Source organism: Heptranchias perlo, chromosome 22 (genome assembly GCF_035084215.1).
Source record: "Heptranchias perlo isolate sHepPer1 chromosome 22, sHepPer1.hap1, whole genome shotgun sequence".
NCBI lineage: Eukaryota > Metazoa > Chordata > Chondrichthyes > Hexanchiformes > Hexanchidae > Heptranchias > Heptranchias perlo.
In genome coordinates, this window is record NC_090346.1 from 43,118,813 (window position 1) to 43,131,640 (window position 12,828).

The window sequence follows — 12,828 nt, forward strand, 5'->3', positions numbered from 1 at the left end:
TTCCATTATTTTCTGTTCAAGTAAAGCGTCAAACATTAATTGCACACTTACTGTGTGGCAATCTGCGTATATGTACTGAACATACCTCTTGTATGTCATAGCGTACAGCTGCTAGCAGGAAAATACAATTGATAGTAGTTTTCTTTTAAATGTCCTTTTGTATTTTACTGCTTGAGAATTTAAATATGATTTATTTATATAGCTTATTTTAAATACAACAGTTTACAATATTATACTGTAAAGGGGTTTCTGTAATTTAGATTGAGTTGTTAAAGGTATTAGTGGCATCCTTCTGTATCGATATGAACAGGACTACATAACAGTGTTGTGTCACTGAAGGCATTCAGATTTGAAGTGCTTTGTTTTGCAATACAAAATTAAACTTTATAGAAACATTTGTCTTGTGGTTTCAACAGAAAGATAGCCAAGTTAATATAATTCAAGCATATCTCAAAATTACTGTGTACATCTAGACTTGTATGAGAATGCACTTCGCTTTAAAAAAAAATTAAAAGTAACTCTTTTCCAAATCCTTTCTGTGGAAAAAAAAATGGTGAAAAAATTGACACGGGTCTTAATTCTATCTCCTAAGGAAAGCATCAACTGACCACAAATGTGCAACTACCAAGAGTTTGGACCCAATGGCCATTTTCTTTACCAGCGGAACCACAGGAACTCCAAAAATGGCCCTACACACCCACTGTAGTTATGGAATAGGCCATACAGTGACTGGAAGGTCAGAGAACCAATTCATGGTGTATATCTGATGACTTGGAAATGTAAAATCTGGAACTTGGGAGCTATTCTGTAAATCACAAAATATGTTCTATTAAAGCTTAAGCCTAAATTATTAATGACAAATGTTTTCGCTGCGGAAAATAATGGTTCACTGTTTTTCTTATTACGGTATTTATTGTCTCCCTGGACAACATGCCACCACACAGAGAGGCAACCTGCTCACAGGCCTCTGCTGGTGACATTCTATAACCATCTATAAAGCAGTGTACCTGAGAATCTGCCACACGGCAACTTTACAAAGTGTTGTTAATATAATAGGTCCCAAGTCCCAAACTGTACAGTTGAGGAGTCGGGAACTGGAAACAGTCGGTGAGGAAGAAATTGGCCTCCATTGCACCAGTTTTACGGACGGAGAAAAGAGGGGGGAGGACCAATTTTGCAGGACTATGTCCTGCACCCCAAGGACGCCTAAAATACGTCCAATGCCATATTGGCCTTGGACGATATTTAGTGTCCCGCGTGGCTGCCATAAACTGGCGTTAAGCCCCTTGTTAACATATGCAAGGGGCCTAACGCCTGTTTAAGGGCCAATTCCAAAAATTGAAATGAGGCCCATGGTCCAATTTCGGCAAGCCTCAGGCTTCCAGCCTCTGGCGCGAAATTGGGGCAAACTGGCCAATCTGTGCCCAAAAACGGGCCTAAGTAAATTTTTAGCCCAATGTGTTTAAATTGTAAGCACTACACTTAATGCCCACATTTATAAGGGGAAATTGGAGTGAGAGGGGTATCCCATCTTCTCTGTATTTGATGTTGACTATTTGCATTGCATATGTGTACAGTGCATTGAGGGTCCAAAAATTTTAATGCAGATCACAACTTTATGTACAGACAAGTCACAGAACAAATATGTAATTGTGAATTGGAAAGCTGAGATTTCATGTGTCCTGTGTCCGTTTGGTATACAATGGGAAATTTGAACAAGGATTTCCAGGTTTTGAATTCTGGGAGCTTATATGTGTTCACCGTCAAAATTAAAACATGCTCTGTTAGAGCAGACATTTTCTTTGATACACAATTTTGTTTCGGCATCAAGGACTTGTTCCTTAATTTGTTAGTATGTATAAGCTCACGATTAAAATATCTGCTTTGAAATTAGTCACTTAGGCCCTCATTCTTGCTGCATTTTTACTCTTGCAAAATTGACTTCCATTTTCTTTCCTACCCTTCCTCTCCATCAGTCATGCTGGGATGCAGCTCCACAGCCAATATCAGTACTTCGGTAGTGACTTTTCTTCTTGTGTGATTCTAGACAGTGACTACTGGTGAGCTATTTGATTGTGGAATCCATCACAGTCAAGCCTGACCCTGTCTTCACCTGACATCCATATATGCATATTTTAGCAGAGGTCACAGGATGCTAATAAGGAATGGAAACCTTGCATCATTTTTCATAGTTTTTTATTCTCTTCTCCCTCTCTTCCCCCATCCAGGCAGTGACAACAAAGTCACTTATGTTGGCCTGGTCATCAGCTAACTCATCAAGATCAGGATTTGAATCTGGAATCTTCCTGGTCAGAATGGCTTAGCGCCACATTGCATGATACATTTACTCACTGTGCCTTTTGGCATTGTGTTATCATAAGGATCTCATTTTGCCTGGATCCAAATGGAAATGAATTGCAGTATTAGCTAGGTTTCTAAAAATATGTTTGGTTATAATCCAATGGGCAGAAGGTTGATTGTGGTAATGCCTTCTACCAGGTACTGGCTGGATCTCACTCCCTCAGATGTGATATGGAATACCTCAGACACTGGCTGGGCTAAGTCTGCATGGTCCAGCATCTTCTCGCCATGGATTCAAGGATCCTGTGTTTTTGTCCGTCAGATGTCACGGATTGAACCCAAAACTATATTGGAAGTGAGCAAACAGTCGCTGTGTATTTTTGGTCATAATTATAAGTATACATTTGTCTCCAGATGTACAAACACATTAGGCGTGGAATTAATCCCATGCACAAACCACTTTCTAGTAACTTCCATTGTATGACATTCCTAATTAAAACACAGCACTTAATTACAGACTCATGCTTCTAGCATATATGTTTTCCAATTAGTTATTCCAATCAATCCATTGCAAATTGTAGCCAGAGGCAAAAGCATTTTTTGAAAGTCTAATTGCCTGTGTGTAAAATACTTATGTTTAGTTCTTTTTAATTTCACTGAATTTCTAATAAATTATTAAGTGGCTGAGGTACAAAAATATGTGCATTGGTGCTTTTTATTCTGCCTTTCACTGTGAATGTTTGTCTTCATGACCACAGTTTCTTCCTGTCCCTCACAAGTCCTACCAACACCTATCACCTCTTAGGGGGTAGACTATGATAGATAATTATACTGGGGGAGTCATTTTCACTTTGGATGCGGGCGGAAAACTGACGATTGCGGATCAGGGACCAGGGTGTATAATTGGTGGCCAATCCACAACCGCCAGTTTTCCATTTATGCTCAGAGGGAAAGTTACCCCTGTGGACTCTGGATGCAGTGTACTTGATCGGCTGCATTTCTTTCTCTTGCTCCAGACTATGATGTTCTTATGACACTCGGCCTCACTATCTCCTCTCGTCCCAAGTAGAACTGCCACATTGCTTTTGATGCTAAAGCTGCCTCCAAAAAGTTTGGTTTCTTCTTTTGTGACAAATACTTCTTTTCCTCTCAGAAATTCTTAATCCTGTATAAGCCATAGTTTGTCAAAGCTTGAATACTGCTCCTATACTGGGGTTGGGGCTCTTCTGATACCTCTCTCACATTCCCAGGGAGAATACAGAAAAAAGCTTCCCATCCAATATGTAATTCTTTTCTGATCTCAACTCTAGAGAATTTCTCCCTTCATTGCAACTTTTCTTGACTCTATTTTATCAATATGGCTGTGGTCACTGCTCCTGAGAACTTTTCTGTCTTGTTTCACCTAAATTGGAAATTGGACTCAGGTGGGCGCCTCATTAATATATGCTGATTGGGGTCCTATAATGTCCATAGTATCCGCGTAGAAATAGGAAGTCTAACAATATCATCATATTAGGTCTAGTTGTAAGCTGAAGGGAGTACCACATTGTCAACTTTATTTTTGTTTCCGTTAAATTACTTGCCCTTATCCCTTACAGGATTTTATTTTCAATATTATTTTGCTTTTTCTTGTGACTGAATTTTAATATGGTTGAGTCTCATGCACCCTCACTCCAGCCAGCCCCAGTTGTCCACACAAGTCTGCACTTCTGTCTCTGTATGATGTCATGGACATGGGGTTAGGGGAGGAAGGATGGGAACTAGGTCTTTCCAAATCAAGAATGACAGTTCTGGTATAGTGGCAGATTGAGTAGAAGATTGTAGTGATTTTCATTTGGTATTTTAAAAAATAGATAGGGTTTATTTTTTTAAAATGTATACAGGCCAGGATGATTGGGCTGATTATTTATGGTATCCTGAACAGTCCTGCCTGTGGCACACTCTTCTTTTGAAGACTGATGTTCTGCAAATGTTTTATTATTGCCATTGACTTTAGATGATTTATTTATAAATGTTCTTTTCCTAGACTTTATCCAGGTATCCAATAACCACCTTCTGTTCTCCACCTACTTTATATCGTATGCTTGTACAGAATGATGTCACCAGGTACATTATTACTTTTCTGATCATTCTTTGTTTACCATCCATTTTTGCTGTTGTGTATAACAACCATGCAAACCCACCTACATCACCCTGTCGTCCGCGCCCATGCACAGGACTCCTTAGGACTATTCACAGCTCCCTCCTGATTTGGCATAATGCCCTTCTCTCTTTACTAACTACTACATTTTTGTTGATAGTTATGTTTCCTTCAGACAAGTGTTCGTTAAATGACTGTAGATTGAAACTTTTCCTGCAGTTTGGTAAGAGTTTACGTAGAGGTCAGCACACCTAGGGCCAGTGTTGTAATGAGATCCATATCTAGCACATTCTTTGTGTTTTCACATGCTACTACAGAAACCACACCAAAACTGTTTATTGAGGAAGTGGGAGGGAACTCCTACTGCTAGACACACAGTCCAGAGCAGCCCAGCGTATCTAAAATAAAGCAAACACACTGATCTAATTTGAGTCTGTTTTGTAACCTAAATTCCTGTAGTCTGAATTGATTTTCCAAATACCTGAATTTTATCCACTTTGGGTTTGGATGTTCATATTTTTATGAAATCTATAACTTGTGTTTCCAAAAACTAAAATATAAATGTAGCCTACTCTACTAGGGACCTTAACATGCTCATAATATTCTAAAAAAAACAATGCTTTTCATTTTAGTTTAGATGCATGGTATATTGATAACTAATCTAAACAGACAATTAGACTGATGCTGAAAACTCTGCACCACTCGTGGCCTGACTTATTTTTCTTTTCTTTTAGTTACAGATTCAAAAACCTTCAACACTGTGTGAGCGCTGGTGAGCCTATTAACACTGAGGTGATGGAAAAATGGAAAGATCAGACAGGCTTAGACATCTATGAAGGATATGGCCAGACAGAGACTGTACGTGCCTTAACCTCAATTAACAGGTTTTGTTTCTTAAATGAAGAAAGAAACCAGCCAGCTTTGTAATGAAGAAGAAAGCTCTGTAGCCTAGGAAGGGAGTCCTTGAATCGTAGGAAACAGCTTGTAACATAGGATCATCCTGGAGAGCAAAAATAACCTCTAACTTCTTTTCTGCACTACCAATTGTCTCCTTCAACTCCTCTCACTTGCTCCCTCCACCCTCACTTCCAACAAGTGTGAGAAGTTTATGGACTTCTTTGTCATTAAGATTGAGACCATCTGTTCAGCTTCCTCTGCTGCTTTCCCCACCACCCCCCCCCCTTACCCTTGCCCACCAAGCCAAACTTCCCCACTGCCTATAACCACATATATCTCTAGTCTCTCTTCCATTTCCCCATATGCCATCTCCAAGCTCATTTCCACGACACTCACCTCCTACTCCCTTGACTCCACTCTCATCAAACTGCTCACTAAATTCCCTTCTGGCCCCCATGCTCTGAACTATCTGGGAGAGTGCGGATGGAGCACAGGGTATAATGCTCCATACAACATTTCAAAATTTAATTTATTTTTTAAAAATACGTTTTGAAAATGTTGATTAGGTTTGTTCTTTTTGTAACTTTTTAATATTGCTGTAGTTTTGATATTTCAATTTAAAATTCTCATAGAATCAAGTTTTATGAGGAAACCAATTGTATGCTGTTGAGCCCTCTTCAGGGCTTGCTAAGGAACCTGCCATTTAAGTCAGAACCTTGCCCTGCTGTCTTATCACTTGAATGTAATTTTATAGCATACCTTATCCAGTCATTCAAAGCTTCAGTTAATGCTTACAGTCACTGTACTGCAACACAAATATAATTACATTTTCCATAGAGAAATCATATTTGTTCTTTTCTGATGTGAAATTTAAACCCGCTGCCCTTAAAGAACGGATCAATTCAAACATATTTGCTTCTGATTACACATATCTCAGATGGGAGGTTGTCTCTCATAACAAAATAACAGACGTTGTAGGTAATTGTGTTGCATTTGATGAATCCAACTCAAGATTGCTGATAAAATACAGGATAAGTAGCTTCTAATATTTTTAGCATAACTCTTCTCTTGCGCTTCAAACATTTCTTTTAAAAGTATTGAAAATTTAAAAAGTTGCCATATGGAGTTTCATTTTTCCTTGAATTCATTTTCAACAGTTCTCATTACTCTTATAAGACAGCAAGGAAAGTAGTGATTTTTTTTTGCGGGGGTCGAAATACACAGTAGCTGGATAGAAAGCAGCGTGGGCTACCAAAGTATTATTTAAACCCTTAATCACTTAATTGACTGTCTAAATCTACCCTGAGGATTTTTTGTTATGTTAATGAATATGTGATTTGATCACCGCCTGCTAAAAACGTGCTGAATTTTTTTAATGAAGTACATATTGGAACAGACTTCTGTTTCTGCAGTAATGACCTATTCTGCTTACAGTCACTTTACTGCAACACAAATATAATTACATTTTCCATAGAGAAATCCTATTTGTTCTAGTGTTTTCATGGTTTTTATCAGGCAACGCTGTTCTTGTCTTAGAGTATAGCCATGGAGAGGACAAGAGGTGAAAAGGTTCCCTTATGACTGTGTGAATGTAAAAATGTTTTAATAATTTACTTCGGAGTAGAAAGGATTAAAAGTTGTGCAAAGAATTTTCCCCAATGGTCAACAAGGCCTCATGGGAAGAATATGGAAGTGTATTGGTGCATAGTGGGTAATTTTAGACCAGTGTAGGGACGCATGGTGATGTGAGTTCATGCAGACATAGCTGTAAATAGTATCTAGTTAATCAGACACAAGGGTAACATTCAAGATCTAAGATGTAGTGCAGAGTACAGCTACAAGACTGATCCCCAGCATAAGAAGACTGAGTTATGAGGAAGGACTGAAAAACTTGGGCTTTAGCCTTCGAGGAAGGCAACTGGGAGGAGCCTTTATAAAGGTATACAAGATAGTCAATGGCATAGAAAACGTAAACATAAAAACATAAGGAATAGGAGCAGGAGTAGGCCGCACAGCCCCTTAAGCCTGCTCTGCCATTCAATAAGATCATGGCTGATCTTCGACCTCAACTCCACTTTCCTGCCCGATCCCCATATCCCTTGAATCCCTTAGAGTCCAAAAATCTATCGATCTCAGCCTTGAATATACTCAACAACTGAGCATCCACAGCTGATTAGGGTAGAGCATTCCAAAGATTCATAACTCTGAGTGAAGAAATTCCTCCTCATCTCAGTCTTAAGTGGCCGACCCTTATCCTGAGTCTATCCCCCCAGTTCTAGACTCTTCAGCCAGGGGAAACAGCCTCTCAGCATCTACTCTGTTAAGCCCTCTCAGAATCTTATATGTTTCAATGAGATCACCTCTCATTCTTCTAAACTCCAGAGAGTATAGGCCCATTCTACTCAATCTCTCCTCATGGGATAACCCTCTCATCCCAGGAATCAATCACGTGAACCTGTGTTGCACCGCCTCTAAGGCAAGTATATCCTTCCTTAGGTAAGGGGACCAAACCTGTACACAGTAGTCCAGGTGTGGTTTCACCAAAGCCCTGTACAATTGCAGCAAGACTTCCTTACTCTTGTACTCCAATCCCCTTGCAACAAAGACCAATATACCATTTGCCTTCCTAATTGCTTGCTGCACCTGCATGTTAACTTTCTGTGTCTCTTGTACGAGGACACCCAAATCTCTCTGAACACCAACATTTAATAGTTTCTCACCATTTAAAAAATATTCTGTTTTTCTATTCTTCCTAACAAAGTGAATAACCTCACATTTCCCCACATTATACTCCATCTGCCACCTTCTTGCCCACTCACTTAACCTGTTTATATCCCTTTGCAGCTTCTTTGTGTCCTCCTCACTGCTTACTTTCCCACCTAGTTTTGTATCGTCAGCAAACTTGGATACATTACACTCAGTTCTTTCATCTAAGTCATTAAATCCAGAACATTACTTAAAATTAAACAGCAGCTTGGAGGAACACAGATTCAAACTAATGAAAGGCAAATTTATGGCTGAAGTTCTTTATATGGTGATTAACATGTGGAATGGACTTTCAGGTATGGTACAGAGGGCAAAAATCCTGGAGTCCAGCTGAACAGTTGGTTGAAAGCCCAGTGTTTTTTCTCCTGATGTTGAGCTAGGATGGGCCTAATGACTTTTCTGATCCGTATCTATCTTAGTGTTTCTTCAACTAAAGAAGAATGATACGGATGATGGAAGAGAAAGTGAGGTTAGAAGGGCTGCTTGAACTTGCATTACAGACAACAGCAACTTCCAGATGTCCTGGTGTTCAAGTTTAATCCTCCAGAAAGTAAATATATAAAGGCCTATGTGAGTGCCCTCTGCTGGATGAAAGGAAGACCAGCCAATGAGTTCAGTTGTTTCCTGCAGCATTGAACCTATTGAACCTAACTGAAATTTACAGGTTATGAAAACTGGTTCCTTTGAATCTGGATAGAAGACTTAAATAAATTCTTTGAAGTATTACTTTGTATGCAGATACCTCTTTAGTTAAAAAGAAACAGAACATAATTTAAGATGCTGTTTATAAACTCAATACAAATATTTTAAATTGCTTTATATGTTACAGCGGATGATTTGATTGAAATCAGTAAATCAGAGTGCAGTAATAGATCATAAGCAAGGATTGGAGACACTTAATTCCTGACAATATGCATTTTTTGTTGCCAGATGTGAGAAGTGTATTCTCGAGGGGTTTTATAGACTTGGGGTAACAATTAACATTTTTCATAAGGAGGAGTGAGTCACCAGCTCTATATTGTGTATCTTGTGTATTGTTCATTGTAAAACCTTACATATGGATGCTGAAAATTAAGTAGGTTTACGCCTACCATAGCAGAGCTTCTCCTCTGGAGTTACGTTGGATCCCCAATGTAACTCTAGAGGTTGGTGATGGAAAATTGGGTACATCCCACTTCTGGGATTTCTTGTCAGGATTGACATGACATTCATTACATCTGCCCAAACAAAGGTGGACATACTGTAATGATGTGCAAATGATGGGAATATGTCATACAACATATTTCCTGTCATTTGTGTCATTGCAAAGCTGGACATGAGGTGCATGAGTAAGTTCCAGATGTAGTGTTGCTCTGCTGTGTGAAAGATAATTTTTAAATGCCCCTAAGGGAGTAGAATTAATTGCAGGGTGATTGATTCAACTACCTATTCCTGCGAAATAAAAAAAATTAAAAATAAAATCCTGACTCCTCTTCAGCTGCCCCATGGGCAGCTAGCCATGTTATGCTGCAGCAAGTGCCTGTGATGTTCCAAAACAATTTCCCTCCCTCCTTCCCCTGAGAATAGCATTTCAACACAGGCAGGAATCGTGACAGGAGCCTGCCACAATTACTTGAATGCATCTGACCACAGGAAATTAGCCAGGACATAGGCAGTCAGAGGTCTCAACTTCGCTGAAGTTGTGTACTGCAATTTGCACAGGAAGAAAATCAACCCCTTGATATTTAAGAGTACGATAAACTATATTTATGACAGAGTATTTATCTCTCAAACATTGCTGATACCCAGCCATGTAAATGGAAAGTGTTTATTGGTATTTGTGCAATAGAATCATAGAAAGGTTAGAGCACGGAAGGAGGCCATTCGGCCCATCGAGTCTACGCCAGCTGTATGCAAGAGCAATGCAGCTAGTCCCACTCCCCTGCCCTATCCCCATAGCCCTGCAATTTTTTTCCTTTCAAGTACTTATCCAGTTCCATTTTGAAGACCATGATAGAATCTGCAATGTTACAAAGTTATGAAATTTTAAACAGAGAAATGGGAGGAAAACATTTATTTGTAATGTTAAAAATCATGTCAACAAAGTGAAAAATTATGTGTTTGAAAGTGATTTACATTAGGACCATAAAGTAACACAGATACTCTTGTAAAACTATATATAATGTGCTAATGATGCAACATTATTGCTCTGCTCCACAGACCAGAAGAAGGGAGGTGATGAGATGTTACAGTATAATCAGAGTTTGCATCGAACAGATTGTTGCTATATCAGCCACATCCTTCTGTTCATAATATTAGAGTTGCAAAGCTATGTAGCTAACACAAACACATTTACAGTCCATTCCTTCAAATCTGAAGTTGCTAAATTCAAAATACACATTATTACAAAAAAAATTCAACACAAATTGTAAGTACTGTTTTAATTATTCATTAATTTAAATTACTGGATAATTTGAATTTTTGTACAAAAATTAATAAATTAATAGAATTAGATTGTAACATGAAGATGTGGAAATGTTATTGATAGGTTACAAAGCTTATCAAAGTGAGAAGCAGCTAATTTTTTTTTCAAAAAATATACTTTATTCATAAAATTTGCAGCAATACATACAATACAGTTGTCATATCACATTCCAAACGTACACAATACAGATTATACAATTTGCAGGTTACATCAAGTACAGTTCAGTGAACACATTGTACATAATTACAGTTCATCACACATTACACTCAATACAGATTATTGATTACAGATTCATTACAGGTACATTACATCAATTTGAATTTTACATTCTGCCCGTGGGGGGTCTTTCCCTGATTGCATCCCCTCAGTATACAATTGCAGGAAGGCTCTAAATGGTTGCCTTTCCCCACAGAGCCTTTGCGGCGGCTGCACCCAGCTTCAGTGCGTCCCTGAGCACGTGGTCCTGGACCTTGGAATGTGCCAGTCTGCAACATTCGGTCGAGGACAGCTCCTTGCACTGGAAGACCAGCAAGTTTCGGGCAGACCAAAGGGCGTCTTTCACCGAGTTGATGGTCTTCCAGCAGCAGTTGACGTCTGTCTCGGTGTGCGTCCCCGGGAATAGCCCGTAGAGCACAGAGTCCTGTGTTACGGAACTGCTCGGGACGAACCTGGACAGATACTACTGCATCTCTCTCCAGACCTTCTTTGCAAAGGCACATTCCAGAAGGAGGTGGGTGACAGTCTCGTCTCCACCGCAGCCTCCTCGGGGACAGTGCGCGGTGACGCTGAGACTCCGGGAGTGCATGAAGGATCTGACAGGAAGGGCCCTTCTCACCACCAGCCAAGCTACGTCTTGGTGCTTGTTTGAAAGCTCTGGCGATGAGGCGTTCTGCCAAATGACATTGACAGTCTGCTCAGGGAACCAACCGACGGGATCCACCATCTCCTTTTCCTGCAGGGTCTCGAGGACGATACGTGCGGACCACTTGATCGCCTTATGGTCAAAGGTGTTTTTCTGCACAAACTTTTCCACGAAGGACAGGTGGGGCGGAACGGTCCAACTGGACGGAGCGTTCCGTGGCCAGGCCCATCCTTCTCAACACCGGGGACAGATAGAACCTCAGCATGTAGTGACACTTTATGTTTGCGTACCGAGGGTCTATGCACAGCTTGATGCAGCCGCACACAAAGGTGGCCATCAGGATGAGGGCCATGTTGGGCACGCCTTTTCCCCCCTCTGGAGATTTGTACATCGTGTCCCTGCGGACACGGTTCATTTTTGATCTCCAGATAAAGTGGAAGATGGCTCGGGTGACTGTCACGGCGCAGGAACGAGGTATAGGCCAGACCTGCGCCACATACAGCAACACCGAGAGCACCTCACACCTGATGACCAGGTTCTTGCCCACGATCGAGAGGGATCGTCGGTCCCATTTTCTGCTTCACCTTGGCAATACGCTCCTCCCAGTTTTTGGTGCATGCCCCGGCCCCCCCGAACCAGATCCCCAGCACCTTCAGGTAATTCGACCTGACCGTGAAGGGGACAAAGGATCGGTCGGTCCAGTTCCCAAAGAACATGGCCTCGCTCTTGGTACGATTTACCCTGGCCCCCGAGGCCAGTTCGAACTGGTCGCAGATGCTCATCAATCTGCGGACCGACAGCTAATATCCTACTTACCCATTTATGCAGTTTGTAAGCCATTGTTGAATTGGCACCCAGATGTTCTGTGTTAGCAGCATTGTTTGAGTACATGTCAGTAGAAGAATGCAGATAGTCATACAAGTCTGAACACATTTTGAGAAACCTTGCAACAAAGTTTGTAAATTGCAGTCTATAAAACTGTTATGATACAGTACATTACAAAACTAGTAGGAATTCGTTCCCAATAGGAAGGTGATGCAAGCCAGCTCCCAAGTATCTCTGTGAATGGTATTAGTGCCTCTGTTGCATAGAAAATACATTTTAAAAATGTATATATTTGATCTTCAAGGTGATATATGTCAATGCTGGAAAATGGGCCACTTTTCCATATTTTGCAAATGCTCCCAAGGCAAATGAATTTTTCCATTTTTCACAACAACCATTCTTATAGTTTCTGAGTAAGGCTGAAGGTTTAGCACCAATTTGTTTGTGGTCTGATTCTGTGGGACTGAGCACACTCATCCATTGTACACCCAGAGCCTGTGGTCCATATTTTTATACAAATCCTGAGGTGTGATTGGTGCAGTTGCAGATCTGCTGATATTTATGGCTATGCTT

At 40.3% G+C, this 12,828-nt stretch overlaps 1 protein-coding gene across 2 annotated transcripts in view; it reads left to right on the forward strand.

The window, feature by feature from the left end:
* Positions 1–12,828, forward strand: part of acsm3 (acyl-CoA synthetase medium chain family member 3) — a 64,102-nt gene that overhangs the window by 39,777 nt on the left and 11,497 nt on the right. For both annotated transcript variants that reach the window (XM_068003401.1, XM_068003403.1), the window contains 4 exons: positions 593–736; positions 2,500–2,656; positions 4,328–4,407; positions 5,176–5,299. In XM_068003401.1, coding sequence (XP_067859502.1) covers positions 593–736; positions 2,500–2,656; positions 4,328–4,407; positions 5,176–5,299 — 505 coding nt within the window. The remainder of the gene's footprint in view (positions 1–592; positions 737–2,499; positions 2,657–4,327; positions 4,408–5,175; positions 5,300–12,828) is intronic.